Source organism: Labeo rohita, chromosome 12 (assembly GCF_022985175.1).
Source record: "Labeo rohita strain BAU-BD-2019 chromosome 12, IGBB_LRoh.1.0, whole genome shotgun sequence".
Classification (NCBI taxonomy): domain Eukaryota; kingdom Metazoa; phylum Chordata; class Actinopteri; order Cypriniformes; family Cyprinidae; genus Labeo; species Labeo rohita.
Window position 1 is genome coordinate 31,094,772 of NC_066880.1, and position 27,949 is coordinate 31,122,720.

The 27,949-nt window shown below is 40.9% G+C and overlaps 2 protein-coding genes across 3 annotated transcripts; both read right to left on the bottom strand.

Moving 5' to 3' along the window:
- Positions 1-1,650: 1,650 nt before the first annotated feature.
- On the bottom strand, positions 1,651-16,037 carry tlcd3bb (TLC domain containing 3Bb). Of its 2 annotated transcripts, none has more exons than XM_051123823.1 (7): positions 15,278-16,037; positions 12,251-12,453; positions 12,007-12,090; positions 10,530-10,752; positions 10,317-10,412; positions 8,169-8,278; positions 1,651-6,622 (listed from the first exon to the last, which is right to left on the bottom strand). In XM_051123823.1, the coding sequence occupies exons 1-7, from the start codon at positions 15,284-15,286 to the stop codon at positions 6,355-6,357; spliced, it is 993 nt and encodes a 330-aa protein (XP_050979780.1). In that variant the 5' UTR covers positions 15,287-16,037; the 3' UTR covers positions 1,651-6,354. The 2 variants fall into 2 exon arrangements, with proteins under 2 accessions (XP_050979780.1, XP_050979781.1); XM_051123824.1 differs by having other exon boundaries at positions 14,884-16,034.
- A 1,666-nt stretch (positions 16,038-17,703) lies between these two features.
- Positions 17,704-27,918, bottom strand: mazb (MYC-associated zinc finger protein b (purine-binding transcription factor)). Its single transcript, XM_051123822.1, has 7 exons — positions 27,006-27,918; positions 26,708-26,846; positions 24,157-24,527; positions 22,504-22,751; positions 22,335-22,398; positions 21,070-21,241; positions 17,704-20,860 (listed from the first exon to the last, which is right to left on the bottom strand). The coding sequence occupies exons 1-7, from the start codon at positions 27,036-27,038 to the stop codon at positions 20,505-20,507; spliced, it is 1,383 nt and encodes a 460-aa protein (XP_050979779.1). The 5' UTR covers positions 27,039-27,918; the 3' UTR covers positions 17,704-20,504.
- Between the last annotated feature and the right edge of the window lie 31 nt (positions 27,919-27,949).

The following is a 27,949-nucleotide window of genomic DNA, read 5'->3' on the forward strand; positions in this document are numbered from 1 at the left end:
CAGAAAGTAATTCCAGTAGAGTAACTGTAGACGTTCCCTTATCGAGTCAGTCTCTCAACATTACATATCATTAACCCCGGTGTGTGAAAAACACGCTGGTCTCAGCTCGAACAGAGCCCATACAGTAGACTAGAGACACATAGCAAGCAAAACATAGTGGTGTACTTGACCCACCTCCCTTGGGTCGGGTACCGGACCTAGTTGAAACACATACATGCAGGTTTGGCAGAGAGCCAAGGCAGCGCTTGTGCCGCCAGCACCTCCCCGTACACAGTCAAGCAGCACTGGACAGGCTGATACAGAGAGTGAAAACAAAGGCCTGTATGAGCAGACATACATAAATGGAAACAGTACTTTTTTTCTCACTTTTGGTAGTGGGCTATTACTCAAAAAACTGCTACAAAGTTCAAAACAGGCTAGTTCTGTCTACGTCAGCATGTAGTGCACACACGGGGCACAGGGCACGCCTCTGTGACACTGAGTCAGAGGCTGGTTTGTGGGGCAGAACGCCTGTGTCGTAATAACCTGACTTCAGGCACTTCAGGTGTATAGCCATGTCCAGGCGTGAGGCTGACCATGCAATCGTCCAGGCCAAACTGCATACAAGCACTGCTGACCGAGAGGGCGTGCAGATCATCCACATTTCCCACAGGAAACGCCAGCGGTCGTAGTGGAGCAGTAGCACCACCTTAAATGAGAGCACTTTCAAGTCACTAGACATGCTGGTTCAAAGGCTGGGCCAGAGCGCACTAAAGTTATTTGGGGGTGTTTACTAACTGAGAGACACTCAAATGTCATGAGAGGTAGAGATAGCTCCCCGCATCTGGGCATTCCTGTAGGAAGGTCAAAACAGCGGGGATATCACAACTCACTGGGTTCTCATGTCTGCTGACACACCAGTTTACAAACCCTTTCCACTTCAAAGTGTATAGACGCCTTGTCGAATGTGCTCTAGACTCCCTAAACTTTTGCAGCATTAGTGGCATTATTTTGACTGGAGGGAATGCATACTTCCACCCCTTGAACCAGTGGCTCATCAGCGCATCCCTTTCAAGGGTGCGGTCGTTAGCGAGAAGAATAACGGGCAGTGGGCGTTCTCCTCTGAAACTAAAAGGCTGATTTCTGCTTCGCCAGAGAGGATCCAGATCATCTTTACTGTTTGAGGATGTAGTCTCCAAGGGAGAGGGGTGAGGAAAACTCTGGAACTGGGCCCGTGCAGCTTGCTACCGAAGTCCTTAGGCTCTCACTTACTGGAGGGTAGACTAACTTAAGCAGTGCTGCGTCTGCATGGGGGCCGCCCAGGCAGAAAGACATAGAATATTCATTGTGAAGGTACAGAAATGAATAAGTAAACTGTGAGCTTATCCGTATAATATGAAGATGTTATACTCACTGCAAGTGATGGCATCTGATCTGGGCACCTTCCACTGACAGGGTTCCCACATTAACTTTAAATTCAAGGACCTTTTAAGAACCTTCCAGGTCCAATACCCTCAAATTCCACAAATGCCAGGACTTAATGTGGGGACACATTTCAAGTGAGAACAAGGTTTACATCGTGTTACCTTGTAAGACACATTGTTACAGTTTTCATTGTTACATATTTTTTGGCCGTATGACAGAGATCTGATATTGAAAAATAATCTGATATGAACTTTTCCATGGATTTTATTGAGAAGAGTTTAGGCTCATGTAACGTTAAGTTAATGAAATGCGTAAATGCACATAGCTAATGACTAACCACTATCAAGTAAGCTTTTTTTTACAGAAAACAAAATAAATTCAAGCACTTTCAAGGACCTGTATCTATGTATGCTTATTTTCAAAAACTTTCCAGGGCCTTCAAATTTCCAGGACCTGTGGGAACCCTGCACTGAAGAATGATGAGGCTTCTTGAAAACATTATCACTAAGTGAAGGAGATTCTGAGGAAAATTGGTGCTCAACATCACCTATACAGCAGCTGAGCCCACCAATCAGGTGAATACATGAACACTATTGGCTACTGCAGATCAACAGAGTGATTCCATCAGGCTTTAGGATCTCGGGGGAAAGGGTTTCCCCATACGAATGTTGAGAGAGACTGACACATTAAAGCTTGGAATACCCTGTACAATTTTTGCCCCAATTTTCCACCGACTTGGAGAAGTTGACGCTAGTTGCTGAAAGTCAGAGCCAATCTGCAGGTTTGAGTTGACAGATTCCATAGAATATCGTGTTTGATGGTCACAGTCTCCGATTTTTTCCATCCAGTCGGGGTTTATCAATCATTTTGATTTTTTCAGCCAATTTTAAAACGCAAAAAAAAAAATTTTTTTATTTGTCACGCCTCTCGTAGCAACAAGGCACACGTTTCTGCAAGAGTTTGTTGTGATTGGAACAACTTTAAAGTCTGGTAGTGTATGATAGACAGTTTTCCTTTGTCACTATTTACAAAATTGAAAATGGTGCTTTTCCACTGCATGGTTCGGTTTGGTACGGCTCACATTTGGGGGGTTTTCCACTGTGTGCAGTACCTGCTACTTTTTTCAGTACAACCTCAACTGAGGCTCCAAGCGAGCCGTACCGTTACCAAAATGTGACGATCACTGATTGGCTGGAGAGAATCACACTTTGAACTTGCGACACCAGACCCGCTAGATTTAAATCAGCACAGCCAGTGAACGATCGAACCCTAACTTTTGTTTGAACAAACACAGCTGTTTTGATTGAGCACACCTTTTTTCCCTTAACAACTAAAAATGGCTGTTTCATGGTCTGTTGAGAAAGTACAGACGTGTCTCTCATTGACAGCCGAAGAGCAGATCCAGGGAGAGTTTGATTTGGTGATGTGTATAATCCTGCCCAGTCTAAAGCGATACTAACCTGCAGTGGAAACACAAACTGAGCCGAACCGTAACGAGCCACGCCACGCAGTGGATATGGGTCTTAAAGTATATGATGCCTACACTTAAAAAAACAGTTGTTTCAACTTAAAAAGTAAGTGTTTGTGCTGCCTTAAAAAAGTTAACTCAACTTAAATATCCATGTTTTCACGTAGTACAACTTAACATTTCATGTTGACTAAACTTAAAATTTTAAGGCAGCGCAAACACTTACTTTTTAAGTTGAAACAACTGTTTTTTTACAGTGTGGCGTTTTAAACATCTGTTCAGATTTTAAAAGTCGTGTGGTGTATTCCAGCCTTAAGGGAACAGTATTTATTGTTTGAGTTTCTTTCCAAAAATGCTAACATATGAAAGCTGAGAGTTTGTTTCATACCAGAAGTGTCCTCTGCTCTGTCTTGTCTGTCGGTGTGTTGTCAGTTTCCTCTTTGCATGAGAACACGACGTGTGGCGCGACAGCGCCGTGGCTTGTCGGACATAGCGACAGTAACTAAGGGGGGCGGTTCTTTGCGAAGGGTCAAAGTGACGTGTGAGATAATATAGTCTTTATGGTGTTTTTATCCCATGGCGGAAACAATCTTCCACATAAACCTGCTGACGAGTCGTAGTGATGCCTGATTTGTGAGCAAACTGGATCTGAATGATTCATGAGCAAATTGCTATGAATTTGAGTGCCTTTCAACAATCCTTATCTAGTAATTAGAGACAATCGCATGCGCTGCTGAAACACGGAAATCTCCCAGACTTTGTTTTCTGTGACGGGAGAAACGAGTAGCGGTATTAGCGCGATTCATTCTGTGGCCTGTTAGCCTGAATTGCGCTGTCTGGACTCAAAGCACCGTCCGTCTGCTGCAGGCTCTCAAATTAAGAGGAATCAAGAGGACATTTGATGTCAAAATCCTGATCTGTCTTTTTGGACTCCATTAAAGCTGGTGTTAATTCCGGCAGTCTCCGCAGAGGTCACGGCGGCAGACGCCGACACTAATGCTCGCGATTAAACCGCGCGACTCGCTCACAAACGGACCAGGAGAAGCGACATTATGACATGCAGCATATGAGACAAGAGTATATATTTCTGCAATGAGACTGAATTACAACAGTGCTTTCATTTGTACTCATGTTAACAGGGAACAGGTTCAACAGGTTTACATATGGAACAAAAACAAGACAACAGAAGTCGAACCAACTAAATCATAAATGCCGTCCGAAAGAAAAGCATCAAAAGCAGTCGTTGCAGTTCACTAGGGTTAAATAGTTTGGATTTACGCTCGATATCGGAGCACGTTATAGATAGAGGGTTCACAAGGGACGAGGATGGAATATACACATGCAAAGTCATAAACCCAATTCAGCGCAATGGACATTCCGCCCCTGTTTTTTCGTTATATAAATTTCAGATCAGCATACAGTCTTTTTAAGATTAAGTAAGCTTCGAAAACAGGCCTCGATGGCGGATACTTTGCAATGTTATTCATTCCTGTTCGATAAGTGAAACGGTTGAACTCGCAAGCACTCGGAAGCGGTGTTATTAAATAAAATTCATCTGTAAATGAATCCTCGATTTATGACTAGACAGAGATTAGATCGTTTGAGTGACCCATTAACGAACCAAAATCTGAGACAGACAGGCTAAAAACAATTAAAAACCATAAATATCTTCCAACAAACCACAATAAATAATAGTTAGGAACTGTGAGACGACAAACACAATGGCTTCAGTGACAACCAAATGAATAAAGTGCAAATAAATTTCACATTGACTATGTAAATTATCACATTTGTTGAAACGGAGGAAACGCTCCTCTGGCCAAAACTAACGAGTAAAAGATGAAGAATAAGAGTTTCCACAGGGATAAGGCAGCTTATATATATATTTGATCATGTCCCTTTAAAACATACGCAGGGTTTGTTTAGAGAGGTTATATTCGGGGTATTGTAAAGCTAACTACAAATGTTAAACAATTTTCGTGGTAAAACCGCATGTACGGCGGATCACAGGTCGAATCGGAGCACATTCACGGTAGCTACCGTCCGTTCGGTGACGCTTGTTTTCCGAGCGTGAACAGAACAATACATTCCCAAACCCTGAGCTTTACATTTGACGGGTTTGTCTTTCGTTTGATCGGCTCTGGTAGAGGAACAGTTCACCAAAAATGACAATGAATCAACATCATATTGGTTTCTTTCTTCTGTGGAAAGTAGATATTAGGTCAAATGTCCGAGCTTCTGTTTTCCATCCAGATGGACAGTGATTAATGCGCTGTATTCCAGTCTCGCTGTGTGTGGACTCATCGTATCGGCCTTAAAACACTACCATTTCAAAGTCTGAGGTTACTGAGATGTTTTTTGAAACAAGTCTCTTCTGCTCAGCAAGGCTGCATTTATTTGATCAAAAATACAGCAAAATCAGGAAAACTGAGAAATATTATTATAATTCCAAACAGCTGTTTTCCATGTGAATATCTGTTAAACTGTAATTGATTTCTGTGATGCGCAGCTGAATTTTCAGCATCATTACTCCAGTCTTCAGTGTCACATGATCCTTCACAAATCATTCTAATATGCTGATTTGCTGCTCAACAGACATTTATGATTATTAGCAATGTTTTTGTGGTAGCAAATACACTTTTTTTTAGAAAGTTCAATGCATTTATTTTGAAATAGAAATCTTTTGTAACATTATAAATCTCTTTGCTGTCACTTTTGATCAGTTTAACACATTCCTAATTAATAAAAGTGTTAAAAAAAAGCTCAAACTTTTAAACAGTAGTGTACATGCTCCTCTTATGGAGTGTGGAAAAGAGCAGCTCAGACATTCTGCCTAACATCTCAAACTTGTGTTTCACAAATCAAATGAAAATAAAACAGCATCTAAACGACACGAGGGTTTCATTTTGGGTGAACTGTCCTTTTAAACAGAGCGAGAGGCGTTTCAGCGGAGACAGTAGTAAAGCTCGGTCGTTCCTGACGCGCTGGGCTGATCATTGTAGCTCAGTGCTAAATATAATAATCGAGGGCTTTTCTATGAACGATGCATCTGCAACACTACAGTAATATATGCAAAGAACAGAGCTCGGGCGAGACCTCGGCCCCAGTCGGACATTCTGTGACCCTTCAAAGTGCCTCAAACAGAAAGTGCTTGTCTTGCTTCAGAAATTTTCTCTCACGTAAAATTTGCACTTATTGCCTCAGTTGCGACGCGACAAACGTCCGGCCGTCGTGTAGACGCTTCCACCGATTCTTCCGGCACATCTGCTTCCCTCGATCTACTAAAGCATGTCTTATGTACAGTACACGAGCCCCGTAACTGAACGTAATGCTGTGCTGTGGTGCGTTACAGGGCGTCTAGTCTATTTCAGGACCTCTTTATTCACTCCGGGTGTTTCCTCCGCAACCTGCCCTCCCTCTGCCGCTTCATCGCCGCGTTCGTCCAATCCCCTTTTCTTCTTCGTTAGCGTAAGCTCCTCCCCTCAGTGCGAGATCGTGGGCGTGTCCCGACCCGCCATCCGCGCGCTGTATCCGTTGGCCGCCTGAGGCAGCGGCTCGTGTCCGTCGTAATCGGGTTTGCCCGGAGCCGCGGGTCTGCGGGACCGCGAGGAGCTGCCGGTGAACAGGCGCAGGGCCCCCCTGCAGATCAGGGAGAACCAGTAGAGCTGCGGGGCCATGAGCAGAGCCGCTCCCACATTACACTGCCACGGCACCGCGAACGGAACCCGGTAGAAGGGAATGGAAGCGTACCTGGACCAGAGGAAACAGACAGAAACAAAGAGGATAAAAGTGAATTGATTCTACTGACACCACAACAGATAGACAGATCAATTATTGATTAGGGATGCACGATACTGCACCGACATCAGAATCGGCCGATAACGGCTTGAAGTGTAAATGTAAATAGCAGCATCGAGCCAATACGAAAAATGACAAGTCTTGCTGATTAGACGAATAACTCACGTCAGATCATGTGAGCAGCGTGGCTCATTCTTGACACAAAGTTTTCCCTGAATGATGATTAGATTCACATTTTGGATCGCTGCATTTAATCTGAGAACGCACATGCTGAGTGAGGCATCGTGTGATAAACAGTAATAAATGAGACCTAACGCCGGTAATGAGTTTTAATTCCGTAGGCGGCGCTGTTGGCCCACTTCTAATAAAACGAAGGTAAAATACACAGATAACATTTAGACTGTGTTTCTGATTAAATGAAGCAGTAACTGATGTCATAAAATCAAGAGTATGCTTTGATTTAAAGCTCAGAAGCTGTATCTTACATGAAAAAAAAAAATCACAAACACTTGTAAATTAAATAATTTTATATATACTGATTATGTGTAATGTTACATTTTTTTAAACAAGATTTTCTGAATTTTTACAACTCTTTTTTTTTTAACATCGACAAATCTTATAATACAATGTTAAGGTTCCCGCTGCATTTATCTGAAAAAAAAAAGAAGCAGCAATTGCAAATATATATATATATATATATATATTAATGCGAAAATGGGAAATCAGTCATAATTTACTCACCCTCGTGAGTTTCAGAACCCATCTACTGTTACTTTTTATTCAGCGGACATAAACAAATTTCTTAAAAATTAAAAACTAAATAAGTAAATTAAATTACAAAATCATCTTTAATTTTAATCAGCTCTTTGTTTTACACACACACAAAAAATAGTAGTATAAGGGTTTACAATGTAAATAATTACAGAATGAGGAACTATTACCTTAAACTTACTTCCTTCTCTATCTATCTCTATCTATCTGTCTAATATATATATATATACACACACACAGTTATTTTCAAAGCTTCAATGTACTGTCACTATAAAAGAACTTCATTATTGGTTTTTATATTTTAACAAATAAATTCTAAAAACTAAAAACTGACCAAAATTAAAAATTATTTGCTTAGAATTTCTGCACAGGAGACACTTGTTTCCAAACAAAAGGAAATATATCAGCACCGGCTATCGAAAATGAGTTGAAAAATATCGGCATATATCGGATATTTGCACAAATCCAATATTGTGCATCCCTAAATTAGATAGATAGAGAGAGAGAGAGAGAGAGAGAGAGAGATAAGTAAGTTAAGGTAATAGTTCCTCATTCTGTAATTATTTACTCACATTGTTGATTCAAACCCATATATTGCTATTTTTTTTAGTGTGAAATCTGCTGAATAAAAAAGTCACAGTAGATGGGTTCTGAAACACATGAGGGTGAGTAAATTATGACCAATTTCTGATTTTTGTGTGAATTGTTCCCTGTAGGACAGACGTACCTTCCGTACATGTAGTAGAGATAGGGGAAGAGAAGCACTCGACAGAGGAAGAAAGTGATCAGCATGGCAGCGCCGTTCACTTTGTGAAGAAGAGTGTGCTGCTGCTTGTACTTTACAGCCAGAAACAGAGAAAAAGACAAAGAGAGAGAGAGAATAAGCAAAACACCTTGATGAAAAAAGAGAAAACGAGTAAGAAAAAGATTGAGTGTCAGACGCACCGCATTCTGTGTGGAGAATTAAACGGGTCAGATCCTGCATTTGAATTACTTCATTTTCTATTTCAAAGTTGACTTCTGTATGAACACTTAGTAATAATGTGGACAGAGTCACCTACACCCTAATCTGGCATCATTACAAACAGATGATAATATGATTGATTATGAGACTCAATAATAAGATCCAGATCGATAATGAATGCGCAAAACCAGTGTCAGGACTGAAACCTGTGCGGAAACGATCCTGACGTTTGCACCGGGTGCCGTTAATGACAGATCAATAGTGCGCTTCATCTTTGAGGAAGTGTTCTGTTGTACGTGTAGCGTGTAAGTGATCCGGACGTGTGCTGAGGTGAACACTCGTCCTGTCAGATCAGTGGCGTTCTGAACACACAGGAGATCAGGATATTCGATCACGTGTTAAATCTCCTGTAAATGCAGCAGCTATATTGAGACACAGCTGTGACGTGAGGCTGTAGATGAGGCTCTGAGAGGGTCACGGAACAGCAATAAGAGACACACGACACTTACTCTAGCATAACACGCTCACCCCGACAGATCTTTTACAAAAACAAGTTTTGAAAGCATGTCAAAAAGTCATTTCTTCTTTTTTTCTGAGCACAATAGAGCTCCAAATCAACACTGGAGCACACTGGGTTTCATTTCATGCACAAAAACACTGAAACATTGTTGAAAATGTCTCATTTGTGTATAAAGTCACTCTTGTGAAAAGAGGTACTATTCATCATGCAAATAAGATACTTTAAATGAATATACTTAAGTGAGTACTGAATATAACGACTCTTAATTGTTTTTTATTTACAATAAAATAAAAAAAGTTTTATATCTTAAATTTAGATGAAATACAGTTGGTTTAATAACTGGTGAATTCTGGCCCACTTTACTAGGACTTAAGTACTATCAAATTTCTGTCTTATATATAAATTAAATATAATTCAAGTGTGCTGCTGACGAGTATTTACGGTAAACTAAAATATACTGTCATTTCTATCGAAACTTCATTGATTGAAATATTTTTGTAATTACACATTTGTAATGATGAAGTTGCAATTTAGTACATTTAAAAGACATTAACTTCAAATTTTTAAAATTATTATCAAGTACTTGATGTGTGCTTTAGTATATTAGTCAACACAAAATAAGTGAACTACTTTAAGGCATGACGAAATCTGATTAAACAATGATTTTAAAATGTACTTTCAAGTTAAACTTAATTTGACATTATTTTTAAAAGTGTACTTAAGAAACGTGCAAAGCAGCTGTATGAAATTGTCTCTCTTTAGATGACAAAAGTAAAAGTAGAAAAGTAGACAAAAGTAGAAAAAAGTACTTTTAAGGTAATTTAAACACTTTTAAGGTGTGAGGTACACTATAAAGTGCACACTCCATACAATTAAGCACACTTCTTTTTCACAAAGCCGTACGTATACGGAACAGGTGGAAGCTTGTTTTCACCACAAGATACAAAATGAAAATAAAAAAAGGTAACGGCCACTTTCTTTCTCACAATTTGGCCTTTTTTCTTGCAACTTTGAGTTCATATTTCACAATTCATCTTTTTTGGTGAGATATAAAATGAACTCAGAATTAAAGAATTGTGAGATAAAAAGTCACAAAACAAGCTTTGACCTAAGAATGACTTGAGGATGAATGATGTCATCATCTTAATTTCCCTTCAGGCGTGCGTTTCGCGCATGTGCATGTATTATTCGTCTGTCAGGTTCAGGCGGTCTTTGTAAAACGGGCCCGAGCGGCAGATGTGAAGTCAGCGCTTCTGTAAACACACTTCACTATGAATAATGTATAAGAGTTGGACATGACTGAAGCTGTGCTTAATGTTCCACACACACTGTTAAAGCTAAAGCAGGGAATGATGAATCAGGGTAAATCATCTGATCAATAATGCATGTACCTGGATGAGGATTTTGCCCAGACAGACGGACGGCGTGCTGAGTTCAGCCAGGAACATGACACCCTGGAAGTAATCGCCCTTCCCCTGCCTCCAGAACTGAAAGACGACGTGAGAGAGACAGACAGAGAGCAGATGTGAACGTGAGCAGATTCTCTGAAAACACGACATTCCGCTTCTGTCAAATGCAGATGCAGCGACGACGGCGGCGGTTACCACGGAGACGGGGAAGCAGACGGTGACCATGACGACGTGATGCAGGATCATGAGGAACTCCCGGCGCAGGTATCCGCTCACCGCCGCGGCCTTGGATCTGGAGCCGTTGTCCACCTCGTGACCTTTGACCTGCAGCTTGTACCAGTAGCACAGGAACATGGCGTAGATGTCGTACACGAAATACGGCACGGCGAACAGGATGTAGGAGCTGGTCAGCCAATGCCTGAGGAACACACACACACTTATTATAGAAATAAAACACTTTAAAACCACCTTCCCAAGTGTGAACTCAATGCAAAGTTACACCTGAACGTCTAAAATGATGTTAATAAAATGAAAATATCTCATTTGAATGCATATTAAATTCATTAAGAGTGCTTTTCGATTATTATTTTATTGATCATGTTATCTGCAAGTGCATTTTTAAAATATACTTTTAAGAGTTTTCAGTATGTTAGGGTTAGTAAAGGGTGTTTCTAAACTTTGATCCTGTTTTTAGATATATAAAGGAAGACGTGCGTTTTCATGTACTGTATAAAGACTAAAAATATGGTGTGAAAATAGTGAGTGTGATATTTAAAGACATGATGTAAATGAAATAAGTGGCTTTTAAGTTCTGCTTGTACTAAAGTCAAAGCAAATTCTTCAGATATTATCTGGAAAACAAATATATATATTTACTTCATTTTATATGCCAGCTTTGTCAGTCCCACCAAAATGTGTTACTTTTTGTAAATTTAGCCCCTCATTTAGTGTTTATGCTATATAAAACCATTAAAATGTGACTTAGTTCTTTAAATTAGATGATCAAATACTACCATTTAAAAGTTTATGGTTGGTAAGGTTTTTTTGAAAGACGTCTCTTCTGCTCATCAAAGCAGCATTTGTTTGATTAAAAATACAGTAAAAATAGTGAAATATTATTCAAATGTAAATCAGCTGTTTTCTGTGTGAATATCTGTTCAACTGTAATTGATTTCTGTGATGCGCAGCTGAATTTTCAGCATCATTACTCCAGTCTTCAGTGTCACATGATCCTTTATTTTTCATGATTCACAGATGAATAGAAAGTTCAAAAGAGCAGAATTTATTCGAAATTGATGGCTAATCTTTGCTGAATGAAAGTATTAATTTCTTTGGAAAAAAACATTACTTACCACACACTTTCAATGGTGGTGTAATCAAATAAAATACCAAATAAATCTGATTACTGTTCTCATGGCTTTTTGCTGCATTATTAGAGATCACGTCAGTCACAAGTTGAGCAAACTAACGTCTGCTGCTCATATCTGACTGCACACGCACACACACACACACTCACAACTCTATTATTACAAGCTCTAAAACTGACAAACAAACACATCATCCAATCAATAGGTTCACATTACGTCTTTAAGAACAAAGAGCACCATCTGCTCTGATTAAGATCTGATATGAATAGATTTAATGTCCAAAAAGTGATGAGGGTTGCACCTACTGGTCCTCAATGATGTCCTGACAGGAAGTGGAGATGACGTAACCCGCCGTAGACGCCATAATCGCCTGGATGGATGACACCAACCTTCAAAATATAACAAGAGACGTACAGGAAGTGCCGCCAGTGCTCTTTCACGGTGTGATGTATAGTAAAAAAATCAAAAGTCTCCGATCGCACGGATCATTTGATCTCTCTGAAGAAAAACATTCGAAATGTTGCCGTCCACTTACGGCCGTATTTTTACCTGGCTGAGACAACGACGGCATCGCCCTCGCTCCACCGCAGGCCCGGGATGGATTTGAGACACTGCTTGGACAGGAGGAAAAGGCCCGGGAAGAACACGGAGCCGGCCGCTATGATGGACAGCATGATGGCTGCAGGTGAACTCTGACGATTCTGCGCTGAAAGGAGCCGTCCGCAGCCGTCTCTCCCGTCCGCCTCACGCTTCTGCAAGCAAACGCAGCGAACTATAAACAAACCAATGACAGGACAGCAGCTATTAACGCTGGAAGAGCAATTAGAAGGAACACAAGGAGAGGAAAATGGATTCTCCTGAGTCTGAATTGTGTTGCATAAACCAAGTTATTATGTACGCCCCATATGCTAGCACATGTGGCCAGTCTAACACATGCAAACCCAGTCACATGTCACAGACAGAACCGACGCTCACAGTCAATAATATCTGCCGTTTTTGCCCTGAATCACACTTGCCCTTTATTAATACGGTGCGACCTACTGTAAATGTCCCGTGAAGCACACACACAATACATTCTTAATATCACGCACTAACAACGCACTACATAAATGCATTCAGTGATAAGAAATGCAAGTATTAACTGTCACGTGAGAGTACAGATGTGCACTCTTCAAACTATTTTATGAATTTGAAGCATAGGAACAAGAATAAATATATGATTTCTGTTTTACTGAGACTATTCAGCACATCTTTATTCTTGTTACTATGCTTTAAAATCATAATAAAAACTGAAATATATTATTCTATTGTGCATGTGTACTTTTAAAGTTATATATATATAACTAGTAAGCAGATTAAATATTTGTAAAGTATTTTTATTATTATATTTTTAAATATATATTTTTTAAAAAATGAAGAACTACTAAAATTATGACTTTATTATATCATTATATTATTAGTAGTAGTAGTATTAATAGATTAAATATTAAACAATTATTAAAATATGAACAATTTTGAAAACAGTGTATGTGTAGATATATTACTAATACTACTACACTATATCACACTTACAGTTGTTCATGAAGTTAGTAAACAGAACAGGTTTCTATGTAAGTACCGGTACGTCTGATTGGGCTGAGGTTGGGATTTAGTGAGTCTGAAGTAAAAGTATTTGATGGTTGTGTTCTATGTGTCAGGAGCATTCACTCACTATCATTATCTCATTTTTGACCAAAGTGACTTAAAGAAGGTTTTGCATCTGAACTCCTCACACACACACACACACACACACACACATATATATATATAGTGTATTACTGTATTATTACATATATGTATAATGTACAAATATGTATAAATAAGTAATTAAGCATAAATGTGACCCAGGACCACAAAACCATAAGGGTCAATTTTTTAAAATTAAGATTTACACATCATTGATGTGTGGTTTGTTAGGATCAAACTATATTTGGCTGAGCTACGACTATTTGAAAATCTGGAATACGAGGGTGCAAAAAAAATCAAAATATTGAGAAAATCACCTTTAAAGTTGTCCAAATGAAGTTCTTATGCATATTACTAATCAGAAAAAAAAGTTTTGATATATTTATGGTAGGAAATTTACAAAAAATCTTAATGGAACATGATCTTTACTTAATATCCTAATGATTTTGGCATTAGAGAAGTATTGATAATTCTGACCCACACAATGTATTGTTGGCTATTGCTACAAATACACCCGTGATACTTATGACTGGTTTTGTGCTCCAGGGTCACATCTGTCAATAAATTATTAAAAGAAGTGTTATATTTTAGAATTAGTAAAGCACAGTGCCATAATGCAATATTTATAGAATATATGAAGCATATTAATACAAATGTATGAATAAATACATGAACATTTCTGAAACGCCAACATTTTTAAATCAATACTAACATTATAAAAACATCTAAACATTAACACATGAGTATTTTTTAAAGGATACATGTGGATACAAATGTCATAAATGCCCCAGAAATCAAGTGTGGAGTGAATGGTGTTTTGACAGAGCTCTATTGTTGTCCAAAACAAAGGATGGAACCTGTATCCCATCATCCTCATCACTAACTAACGCATTCGCTCATCATCCTCCGCGTGCAAACACGTTTCCCGCAGCTTCACGGTTCTGTTCATTAAAGCGGCTGGAACGTGATTATTTAGAGCCGCATTCGTTCACTCATTCATTCATTCATTTCTATCAGACTCGTGTGGAGCAGTAAATCAGCCGCTGTCAAAGCACGTGAGTCCGGCTCCGGATCAGCAGAAATGCGCAATGCGCTATCATCATCATCATCATCATCATCATCATCATCAAATCACAAAAACCGCAGCTTTACGATTAAAAGTATCGGCACATTGATCTGAATATAAAATGGTCGAGCATTCTTTAACACAAAACACGACGACGTGACAAACGTGTATATCGGCGTTCCCCTCTCGAAATGTCACGTTATTGGTGGACTGGAGACAATGCTCGAGTATTTGCATGACATAACGGATAACACTGGTCGGTTGCATCGGTACAGGCCGTGATTAGCCATCATCATCATCATCATCATCATCACCGCTGCTGCCAAACTAACAATCACATCATGCGACATGCAGCGAATGACTAAATGAATGAAGCGAGAGGTGAACATACGTGACGCTCAGCGGCCTGTCGACGCTCGCGGCCCCGCGGACACGAAGAGCGAAGAGCGGGCGCATGTTTTGTCTCCGGTCATGGTTTTGGCTTCTGTATCCGCAGCGTCTCCGGGCTCAATAATTCTGTCGTAGCAGCTCCGGAGCTCGACGACGCGATTGCCGTTTTCCGTTCAGTCCGCAGCGCGCAGAACGGCTCGGGAATCTCCGACGTCTCGTGAATTTCTCCGTTTAGTTCCTGCGAGACGCGACGCTTCAGCCACTAGAAACGCGGCTCAGACCGAAGCGGGTGGATGAAGTCCGCTCTCCCGCCTGATGTGATGCTACATTATCGATCGGTCACAGGACAGCAGCAGCAGAACCGCGTCCATCACCGTGCGCGCCGCTCACATTACCGAACACATCCAGCTGCGCTCCGGATCGAACCCCTCAATCCCGACAGCGCTCCGGCGTCGACCTTTCCATCCGATCGCCGCCGTTATGTAGGTCAGTGGAGTGACATCCGTTCCGTTCCGTTCCGTTCCGAGGCGCGGATTTCACGCTCTTGTTGTGACAAAAACAATGAGCGGAACGGAGAGTTCGTCCCGCAGGAGAACACAGCGAGGAGCGCGTGGGATCTGATAATTGTTTGTTAGAGGATCCAGACAATTCTTTGGGGAAAGATGAATAAAAACGTCAGATGCGAGCGATCCCTCGAGCCTAAATCTATCGAAAACTGTTACCACACACTAATGGAAGCAGCTGCATTGATGTTTCACGCTGTGTGTACAGTAGATACAGGCTACAGTCTGCATTCGGCCGATTTATCACTTTATACAGTGAGACCGATTCCCTTCTGTCCACTCATTCATGTCCTGGAATAAAGACCTGATAACCTTGAAGTACGTGTGATGATGTAGATATTAATGAAATAATGGCATTACTACCTTTTTAGAGAAAAAGCTGGGAAGCTTTGAATTTGATCATGCAAGTTAATAATTAAAATACTGAATGCATCCCCATACAAACCTTTGTTATTGACAGAAGTAACAGAAACAGCAACTGAACGTATAACCTACATAAATTATGTTTTTGAATTAAAATACTCAACCAATGCGTTGTCCAAATACAAACTGTTATGGAAGACTCTGTTTATAGTTTTGATAATGACAGCAGCACTTGAGACAGTATGGGTTATGAAAAAAAAAACAGCGCGCCGACAAATGGTGCAGTTGCGCCTCGGGTGTCCCGAGTTCGAATCCCGCCTCGCAGACCTTTCTCGATCCCCCCCCCCGTCTCATCTCCACTGTACTGTCAAAGAAAAACGGAAAAACAATACTTCTACAGCATTTATAAATCTTAATGTTAATTTCAACATTTACTAATGCATCATTAAAAACAAACGTGTTTGTTGACATTAGTTAATGCCAGTGTTGGGGTTAATGAAAGTTATGTAATCAGATTACTTTTTCAAGTAACTAGTAAAGTAACGCATTACTTCATTTACAAAAAAATAACTGAGTTATTTTTTTTTTACCATTTATTGATTGACAGATCTGTCCCCATGTTGAGCAAAATCAGGAGTAAGATGTTACTGTAGATCTAGAATAAATGAGTGAAAAGCAAATGATATGATGCAAACCTGAAATAATTAAATGTTGAAAAACACAAGTAACCTTCATGTATTTAATACCATTTTATTCACCAATGTCTCTGCTGCTGAACGTCAATGATCCAGTTCAACCGTACTGATAAAAATACTCTAGACAAACATTCGTGCTTCTTTTTTTGCTAAGTGTGTTGAACTTTCTTCTTCTGCGTTCTACTGTACAGATGTGATTAATTTACTTTTCCTTCAGCCTGAGGTTTATTCATTTCACTTTTGGTGTGAACGGGACTTTACACTTGCAAAAACAGAACTTTTTATATTAAAAACAAACCAGCAAGCCCTGCCCAGATTTAAAAAGTAACACAAAAGTAACATAACGCATTACTTTCCATAAAAAGTAACTGAAGTGTTACTTTTTCAAGGCATAAGGCAGTGTTGTAATACATTACTTTTAAAAGTAACTTTCCCCAACACTGGTTAAAGTATTTTCCATTAACTAACAAAGATGAATAAATACTGTAATAAATGTATTGTTCATTGTTCATTCATGTTAGTTAATACATTAACAATAAATAATGGAACCTTACTGTAAAGTGTTAACATTTTGTCTATGATGTTTTTAGAAAAAGGTATAAATAAGTTGGGTTTATAGAACTTAATGCAAATTTAACACCGATAGCTAAAAATGAAAATGCAATGGAAAAGGTGGCTATATGTGATGCAGCGTAAAAAGACCAATCAGTTTAGTATGCACACCGACGTAACCAAGATGACCAAATGCAATGCAGTATGCGTACAGTAAAAAATCCTTTTTAATGCTTAATACTCATCATAAATCCATGTAAGATTTGAACCCAAAATACAGTATCAGATGAAGCCGATTTAATATCATAAGGTTATGATTAACAGGGTAAATCCTGATTCAGATGGTCTGAAGGAGCTGCTGCGTAACAATCGCTGTAATTTATCATTTGACTGAATGTGTTGAAGGGCTGTAAGGACGTCCAGTGAGCAGCGAAAGGGCACAGATATCGACACCTGCAGTCCTGCGATCGGCACGGGCTCCACGTGTGATCACGTCAATGATCGATGACAGATTCATCTTCGGGAGATCAGAACACACTGCGCTTTCACACCCGTACGGGTGATTGTTTCAGACGGACAAATGCCATCGGACAGAACGGAGGTGGAGGTCAAGATCCGCACAAACACAGCAGTCACGCCACCCAGACATGTGATTACTCCATTTCCTTTTAATAGTCAAAATTACAAAATGATAACATGATCTACATCATCTACAAAATAATAACATAATATCCATGATCATGGTAAGCATCAACATTTTGTTTTGCTCTGTTTATAGACATGCATACTGCTAAGAAATATAAAAATATAAATATAAATACATCCCATTATTATTTTACTTTCCTTTTTTACGGGTTCGTCGACTATAATTTAAAATAGTTGTAGTGTTTGACGAATTAAATGCGGTAGATACAATAATAAGGCATTGAGATGCATTGCCAGAGCTGTACAGAGATTAGAGGTATTATTATTTCAGCTTAATGCTAAATTAAAACAAAGAACCTAAATATGATCCGAAGCTTAGAACAACCACTACGTCTCTACACAGGAAGAACAAATCTCATATTAAATGAAGCTCATGAATAAGCAGATATACAGTACCAACACTAAACCCATCAAACGAATCACTCCAGTACAAAACCGAGAACCGAGACGAGTCTTTTCTCATTCCTCGTAAAGAGTTGATTTTCAGCCCTTCTTTAAACACGCCGTTCACACGTTCACAACAGAAAAAGAAAGAAAACACAACCTTCTACAAAAGAGCCTCGCGCTAAAGTCTTGATGGAAGCAGAAACAACAGCTCGCGCCTTTTCTTTCCTCCGACGGCCCGCGGCTCACAAATACAACGTGAGGACAAATTTAAGCGTCCATTAGCCCTGTCTGTGAACTTCAGTTCAGCACCTCATCATGTCGCTCAGTGAACTCAGCACAGGATTCATAGTTTCAGTGTTTCATGTGTTTCCTAGGAACGGACAGGCGGATTAGAGGCACACGAAACGCCTGCGTGTTTGTTAAACCCCTCACGGTACAGTCACGGCCAAACCATCAGACTCAAACCCGCGTCCTGCAGCTCTACTACACACGTTACGCTCCACTTCTGTCACATTTCACACAACATCAGAAATAAAAATATAAACCTAAATGGAACTCTTGAGGACAGTCCTGTAAAAGAAACTAGCGACTGACAGTGAGATCTAGGCGTTTTCCTTTGGATTTCTGTAGGCAGGTCATTTTTGAGCATTTATAGACTATTTATAGACTCTCAGGACAGTTTTTTAAAGTAGGATATGGATAATCAGTGACAAATTCACAGTTACATGGACTTAAACTCAGGAGTTGGATTATTTGGCCAGTACCGCACAGAATCTACAGCTCACGGCCCCAGATTTACTACAGTTGTAATCAGCATATATTAAAGGCAGTGCAAAAGTACCACCCTGATGTACACTACTGCTCACAAGTTTAGGGTCAGAAAGATGTTTTGTTTTTTTTTGTTGTTGAAGAAATGCACACTTTCATTCAGCAATGACACGTAACTTGATCAAAAGTGACAGTAAAGACATTTATAATGTTACAAAAGATTCCTATTTGTGTTCTTTGGAACTTTCTGTTCATCTGTGAATCCTGACAATTAAAATGTATCACTGTTTCAACACTGCTAATAATCAGAAACGTATCATGTGCAGACTGGAGTAACGATGCTGAAAATTCAGCTTTGATGACAGAAATCAATTCCAGTTAAACAGATATTCACACAGAAAACAGCTGTTTTATATTGTAATAAAATTTCACTATTTCTACTGTATTTTTGACTAAATAAATGCAGTCTTGATGAGCATGGGAACAATTTTACCAACCCCAAACATCTGAACAGCAGTGTATAAATATTTAAATAATATATCATTATTTGTTCACATTTTGAAACTACGAGATACATATATATTTTTTAATATTTAATTTTGGGGTGAAATATGAGCTAGACGTGTCAACATCTGTCACGGCGCGTGCATACGCCATTCTTACTGCAAAAGAACGTGATTAAATAAATCATCTATCCGATCAGCTCCTTTATATCTAAAACTTTCCTCTATCATCTAATGCAACGTCTCGTTTTCACCCTTCACCCTTTTGTCTTTCGTCACCAGAGCTAATATGACTTATGAACGGATCCCGACGCCAGTTCGTGGCAGAGGTGGTCTGGCAAACAAAGTGGAAATCATATTACAGGCAGAAGAAATACAGTAGCAATACACAATCACAGTATCATCAGAGAGTCCCGCCGCCGTGAAAACAGAGCAGGAGAAAAGAGAGAAGAAGAAGTGGAAGAGAAACAGTGGATCGAGACACTTCCGCATGGCTGTTTTGTCCTGAAAGCGTTAAAGCGGTAGTTCACCCATCATTTACTCACCCGTGAGATTTAGTTTGTTCTGTGGGACGCGAAAGAAGAAATTTAGCAGAAAGTCTGAGCTGCTCTCTTCCATGCAATGAGAATGAATGAGAAGAGCTCCAGAAAGGAAAAAAGCTCTGAATGAAGGGGAGCGAATGATTCCTTTTTGGGTGAACCGCGCGTTTAAAATCTAAAATACTGCCCTCCGAGTCTCTTTTACCACCGTTATGCCCTGATCCTTCTTGTTGAGCCGAGGTTCGGAAGACCAAAGCGTCCTCCCGCGCTCTCAGCGAGACAAGAAAGTGTACGTGTGAATCTGCTTCCGAAAGGGATAAATGTAAAGCGACTATAAATGTGCATCATTGAGAGAGAGAGAGGTGTTCCTTATAACGTATCATGCTACAGTAGTTGTCGTGTGTGTGTGTGTGTGTGTGTGATAAACCGTGAGCAACTTCCACTCAGAACGCCTCTTCACAGTTTCTCCTTGGCTTCTCGTGGTCGTTTAGCGTCGTGAGTTGTACGGATGGCTGTTTTTGCGTGCGAGCGCCGCAGGCGTGCTCTGCTAGCTCTGAGGTTGCGGGATGATGCTGGAGCAGTCGGTCACCAGCAGATCCACCACCGTGTTTCCGCTCACGAACACCGTGGGCGCCGACACCATGTTGCAGAGGGTGACCGTGCTGCCCGGGACCGCCTCGCTGCTGGCCGTGGTGGTGCCGACGGGGCCGGGGTCGCTGACGGGGGGGTTGTGGGTGCCCATGTGGCCCTGCAGCTGCGTGGGGGTCTTGCAGTGAACGCCGCACAGCTGACACACCAGCACCCCGCCCGAGCCCGCGCTGCCGAAGCCTCCGCCGCTCTCCTTCCACTCCTGGCCGTGGTGCTTCTGCGCGTGAACCCGCAGGTACGTCAGCGTGGTGAAACCTGCGAGATCGACAGGTGAAGCGCTGCTGCCGATGACTTCGATTACCTCGTTCATGATAATTACAGCAGACGAGCTGATTATGCAACTCATTTACATAAGGTTTTGTTTATGCAATTAAAGGGTTTGTTGAAATACTGCCTAACAGCAGACTGAACGTCCAATTACAAACAACTCAATCATGGACACACAGACGTGTGGTGAGACTCACTGCGGTTGCACAGGTGGCAGGAGTGATGCTGTGATTGGTTGTGCACCCTCATGTGATCCGTGATGTAGGCCGCAGACAGCAGTTTCCCGCAGATGTGACACGGAACCTTCTCCTCGTGTCTGATCATGTGAGCGCGCAGTCGGTCCCGTGTGGCGAAGCTCGATTCACACGTCTGTACAAACAACACACATGTAACAACCGCTGTACCACGGTATGTAGTCTGTAACCCGTCCATTTACATTTCATTAATAACAGTCTACACACAGATAAATAAAACAACATAAATGGTTTGTATACTGCAAAACTAATAGAAGAATACATAAATAGCATTACTTTATATTTAGCTCATACACTACAGTCAAGAGGTTTTGAACAGTAACATTTTTAATGTTTTTTAAAAAAGTCTCTTCTGCTCAGCAAGCCTGCATTTTTTCGATCCAAAGTACAGCGAAAGCAGTAAAATTCTGAAATATTTTTACAATTTAAAATAACTGCTTCATATTTCAATATATTTTAAAATGTAATTTATTTCTGTGATCAAAGCTGACTTTTCAGCATCATTACTCCAGTCTTCAGTGTCACATGATCCTTCACAAATCATTCCAAAATGCTGATTTACTGCTCAAGTTTTTTGTAACATTATACACTATACCATTCAAAAGCTTGGAGTCAGTATATATATATATATATATATATATATATATATTTTTTTTTGAGGGGGGAAGAAATTAAAGAAGTTAATACTTTTATTTAACAAGGATGCTTTAAATTGATCAAAAGTGATGATAAAGACATTTATAATGTTACAAAGGATTTCTATTTCAGATAAATGCTGTTCTTCTGAACTTTCTATTCATCAGAGAAACCTGAAAATATTCTACTCAGCTGTTTTCAACATAATAATAATAATAATAATAATAATAATAATAATAAGAAATGTTTTTGAGCAGCAAATCAGAATATTAGAATGATGTCTGAATGATCTTGTGGCTGGAGTAATGATGCTGAAAATTCAGATTTGAAATCACAGGAATAAATTACAGTTTAAAACAATCAAACAGAAAACTGTTATCTTTAAAAAAACATTAAAATCTTACTGCTCGAAAACATTTGGAAGTGTAGAACTGAAGATATGGAGTATGTTCAACTTAAGAAAAACAGTTTTGCAACCTCTCACCTTAAAAATGCACTAAAATCAAGAAAAGACATTTCTTTCAGTGTAAATTGCACAACTGCAACACAAAACCCAGAGCAAAGTTCCATACCGGACACTTGAAGGGTCGTTCTGAAGAATGGACCTGTCGGACATGACTGTTGAGATGATCCGGCCTGTGAGATCGAGTGACAAACACGTCATTCTCAGTCTAATGATGCAGCAGAGAGTATATAATCACGTCATAGTGTGAGAGTATGGAGATGCGAGGTCTGTCCCACCGTGAGAAAGCTTTAGCGCAGTGCGGACACACGTAGGGTTTCTCCACGCCTCCCTGGTGCGACCGGACGTGATGGCTCATGCGGTCCTTCCTCTTGAAGCGCTGCTGGCAGATGGGGCAGGAGAACGGCTTCTCGTCCGAGTGGGAGAGCCGGTGTCGGTTCAGGTGGTACACGTCCCTGAAGGCTTTGCCGCAGGTCTCGCACGCGTGGTTTTTACGCACGGGGTTCGGGTTCTGGTTTACTGGCCTCTGAGGAGGAGCGGGGAAATGAGAAGAAGTTCAACAGTCAGAACAACACCCTGAGACTGGTCTGTAGTTCCACGAGTGCACAAACGTCACGTCGTCGCTCAGCTTCTGAAATCCTGGAACTATTAAACCAATCACACTGGACGAATCTGATGGGAGGCTGGCTATGTTCACACAATACACTGACCTTTACTGTTTTACTAATTAATAGCCAAGTTGCTTGCAATTACTTTACTAATTTATAGTGCTGGATGTAAAAAACAACAACAACAACAAAACACTGTAGCAGTCTTTTGTGCTTAATTTAAATGACTTCAAATGAGAAAGTCATCATCTTGAGCAGGGTCTAAAATCAGGGCTGGGCGATATGGCCAAAAAAATGATCACAACAATTATTTTCATATTGGACAACACCGATAATTATCATGATAAATCTATTTCTTTTAAGTTTAGAGCCAGACTTTTGCTCGATAGTAAAAGCTGCAGAATCCAGGGGTTAATTTTCCTCAACAAAATAAATATCTTAATAGAAAAAAAATTTCTTAGTTTCTGAATGTTCTAATAAGTGACATTGTTTTAAATCAAGAAATAGGTCTGTGTTGCCAGATAACATTAATAATAATAATAATATTACTTTTTTTTGTCTCTTAGAAAAGAATATTTGATAGTGGTGGTGTGTTTTATTGACATCTTTTTATCATGGTCATATAAATGACAACATGCCATTCTATTATGCAAAATACTTCAAAACGAAACACTAATGTAGTCAATTAAGCTACATAAATTATCTACTTAAATATTTAGGATGTAATTATTTGGTAATTAAACAGTAACTAGTAGTAGTAATTAGAAATAATAAAAACATGAAAAAAATGAACAGAATCAGTGCAGTTTTATGTGATTATGTGTCATTAAAAGGCCTTAAATAAAACACCAACAAATACAACAAATGTTGCACATAATAATAGAGGTGTTCGTTACTCCTAATTTATATTTCGCTGTTATTTTATTTTTGCTGACTTACAGTCAAGTCTGGCAACCAGTTTCTTCTCTCTGCTGATTCAGCTGATATTTTCTCTCCACATCCACATTTTTGGACAGAATTTCTATTATTATCTTCCTAGTCATTCATGATGACCGTATAAGAATTGTTAAAAATGATGTCATTGTGACTGCTGGGGCGCTTTTACAATTATATGTCAGCTACCAAGCTTCTGAATTTATGCATATAAATGATTATACTTACAGGTGTGCAAATATCTCCAGTGAGACCCTTATCAGACTAATACAGCCACGGCGCGCTTCCATTTATCAGCAATACATGACATGTACGGTCAGAGCATTATGTGCCATTCACTGTATTCATCACACGACGGCACATTCTGAAAACACACACACGGGTGCCCACCTGTACGGGCTCCCCTGTTGCCATGACAACAGCAGCCGGAGGAGGGAGGGCGGTCACCGTGGAAGCCACGCTCTCCATGGTAACGTCGTTTCCGTCTGTGACGGCCAGGACCTGCGCGTGTTGGGGGGGCAGAACGGCGGGAGCGGCCAGCGTTTGGGTTTGCTGCGGGATGGAGAGGTGCAGGAGAGAGAGGGGCACCGCCTGACGCTCCGCGCTCTCTTTGGCCGCCGCCTCCTGGCTCTGCGATCCCGCCTTCATGCGCACGCCGGTGTGGACGGACTGATGACGCCGCAGGTTGTAGCTGTTCTTGAACTGCTTGCTGCAGATGGAGCAGATGTGAGCGGCGCGGGCCGGTCTGGACACGGGCTTCACTGAGGGGACGGACAGACAAAACACAGAGTAATCAGACGGATAAGACACGCTCACGTTAGCAGAAATAAAGCGCACCTGTTGTGACACCTTTGCTTCTGTGCAATTCCCAATCAAATGAATTCACAAAAATTCAGCGAACAAGAGTAAATGTGACCGCATCTTTACAAACACACTTTTTGACCTCTGACTTTCTAAAAAATTCTGCAAAATCTCCTGGATAAAAAGGCTGAGTGTCTATTACAGTGTGGAGATGCATGACGCGCCGTTCACACAGAAATCACTTTCAAACCGGAGTCAAAGCGCTGAATGTGAGCAGCCAACTTCAACTAGTTGTGAAATCTGCGTATGGGAAAAAATGACTGGACTTCACACATAAAAATTCGCAGAACACACTTTTTTGACGTATGACTTTCCAATAATTTTGGTGCAATTTTGCAGGCCAAAAAGTGCAGCGACGACCCTTTCAAACCAAGCAGCAATGCAGCAAATTCAAATGACAAACTTGGACCTGTTGCAAAATCCGTGTGGCGAAATCTTCTTTTGCGCAACCGATTCACGGAATCATGCAGATTCACAGAAATTCGTCAAACAAGGGCAGATGTGAGCACATCTTTACAAATACAGTTTTTGACCTCTGACTTTCTAAAAATGTCTGCAGCGTCTATTACAGTGTAGAGACGCATGACGCGCCGTTCACACAGAAATCACTTTCAAACCGAAGTTGAAGTGAATTTAAGTGGCCAACGCTGTGAAATCTGGGTAGGGATTCCTTTCCTCGGAGTTAAAATTCTCAATTGTGCAGATTTCTACAGAAATGACTGTATTTCACCTGTGAAAACACACAGAATATTACAGGCACTTTTTGACTTATGACTTTCCCATAATTTTGCAGGCAAAAAATGTTTACTGTCTAGAGCAAAAGACACTTTCAAACCAAGCAATGTTCTGTTAGTCACAGCAAATTGACCAACTTGAACCGGTTACGAAATCGGCACGGGGGAAATCGTTCACCTTCGTGCAAAATTTCAGATCACATATTTTACCTGGAAAAATTCACTAAACGAGCGTAATGCGACCCTACATTTACAGACACCTTATGTACACAATTTTGCAAGCAAAGAAGCTCCACTGTGTACAGTATAGTGAAGTCAATTCCAACCCAAGCAGTTTCTGTTGGTCACTGCAGCTGATTGAAGTGACCAGCTTGAACGCACTGTGAAATACGCATGAGAAAATCCCATCTTATTAAAATTAATGATTTTTCCCATTCTTTTCAAGAATTTTTCAGTTGTTTTTGATTAGTGAATATTAACGGCACAATATGCACGTTTTCGCCGCTAGAGGGCGCATATTGAAAACAAACAAGAAACAAAGGCGTAGTTTGATGAAGCAGTGACTGAGTCACGGGAATCACGGGAGTTGTCGTTTTCATCCTCACAGCCGATGCAATTCGACAGGAAAACATGTTCATGGATGAGCTGATGTTTTAAAGATTTATTAAGATCACTGTAGTATGAAGCAGGTGGAGCTGAAAGTCTTGGAAGCGAAACGAGGCGCTGGAGCGATCGCTAAAGAGAGACGAGCACGATACAGTGCAGCTGCTTCTTCATACTCCATACATTTGAGCGTGTTGAAAGTTCTGCGTGTTCGTCACCTGTCTAATAAAATGCATAACATATTAAAGTGTCTTTGGGGTTTGCATGCTTTCAACAAAATAAAAGCGGAAAACTGAGGGTGTACGACGTCACTGGCGTCACTATTCTAGTGGTTTCTGGATATTTGAATCAAAAAATCGTACATATTGTGCCTTTAAAAATCAGCATTCATATTCTACATCCACCTTTCCGTACAAGTGGGCGCAGCCATTCGTGAATTCAATGGGTCTCGCTTCCGGTCTCATTCCAGTTCAAGCCCAGTTTCCTCATATTACTCATTTTTTCATGACTGTGTCCACCTTTCTAGAGGCGGAGCCTTAAAAAAAAAGTCCTAACGAAGTACGGCTGACGTCCGGCTGAAGACAAGTCGCCGATATTCCAAGCGGCACCGCTTGCGCTGCTCTGTGTGATGAGAGAGGAACAGCGAGCAACCACAGAAACCTCCAACCCCTCCCCGACAGCTTCCTCGCTCCTCTCCAAACCTCCCTCCCCTCCCCATCCCTCCCTCCCGCTCGCTCACCCACCAGGTACAGGGTCCTCGTTGAGAGCAGCAGTGTCCACTGTCGACGGGGGCGGGGCTATGTGGTCGGTGGGCGGGGTTTGAGGAGAGGTCAGCAGCTCTGATTGGAGGCTCCCCTCCACTTGGGTCTGGGAAGGTGTGGTCTGGGAAAGAACAATCACAAAGTACTAAGTTTGAATTCAGAACTTCAGTGTAGGTGCAGCTGGAGTGCACTTAATGTAGCAAGGCAGATGTTGTGGAACAACACACACACACTCACACACTTACACACACACACACACACTCTCCACGTTCAGTCTCACCTGGAAGAGAAAATTGCTCCACGCGGCATCCATTTTGTTCCACAGCGATGAATATTATAATCAAGTACTCGAGTGAAGACTAATAACGCAGCGATGACATCACTGAGCTCGTCTGTAGTTTGCAGATAATGTTCAGACGTGTTTCAGACTGTTCACAAGCACTTATTGAATTCACGGCTCAGATTAGCGGCGGTGATGCACACTATTTAGTGTTCACTTTGCTCCTATCCAACTTCAACCCGACACATCACAACAACGTGCTATTTATTCATTTGCATGAGTTAAAACATCGAGAGCAATAATGTTATTTCGACAGTCTTACACCATGCACTACAAAACAGGATCGAGGCATTTCGACGTTAAAACAGCGGTCAGACGTGATGCGCTTGACGCATTTCAAAGAGTCCAACTTAAAGGCTGCTATGGATAAATCAGTGTTTTTTTCCTCGATCCCCCGACAGGCCAATCGGGTGTTTGTCGAAGCCTCGCTGTCGGATTCAAGCCGTGACCCGGACGAATAGCGCTGGAGCCCGGCCGCAGCCCGCCGCTCCACCTCGGCGCTTCAATTCACAGGATGTCATCTTTCTTTTTTTATCGCGCTCTCTCTCCCTCACTCCCTCCCTTCCCTGTCTCTTTCTTCCTTTTCTTTTTTAATTCCTCTTTCTTCTACCCCCTCCTCTCCTTTTCCTCTCTCCGCTATGTCCCAGTTGTTCTTAAAGGGATGGCTCCGTCTCCCCCTCCTATTTCCGTCGCTTTGCTGCTTCCTCTCGGAAAATGAGCCGACACAAATACAGTCGGAGCCGCTGCGGACACCACGTGACCACAGTCTGCGGTTCGACCGTCCGAGTCACGTGCATTCGTGCTAAAATACTTCAGGAAGACGACAGAGCCCGACTCTGAATAAACTAATAATAAGGTTACTGACACTTGTTATCTCGCACTTC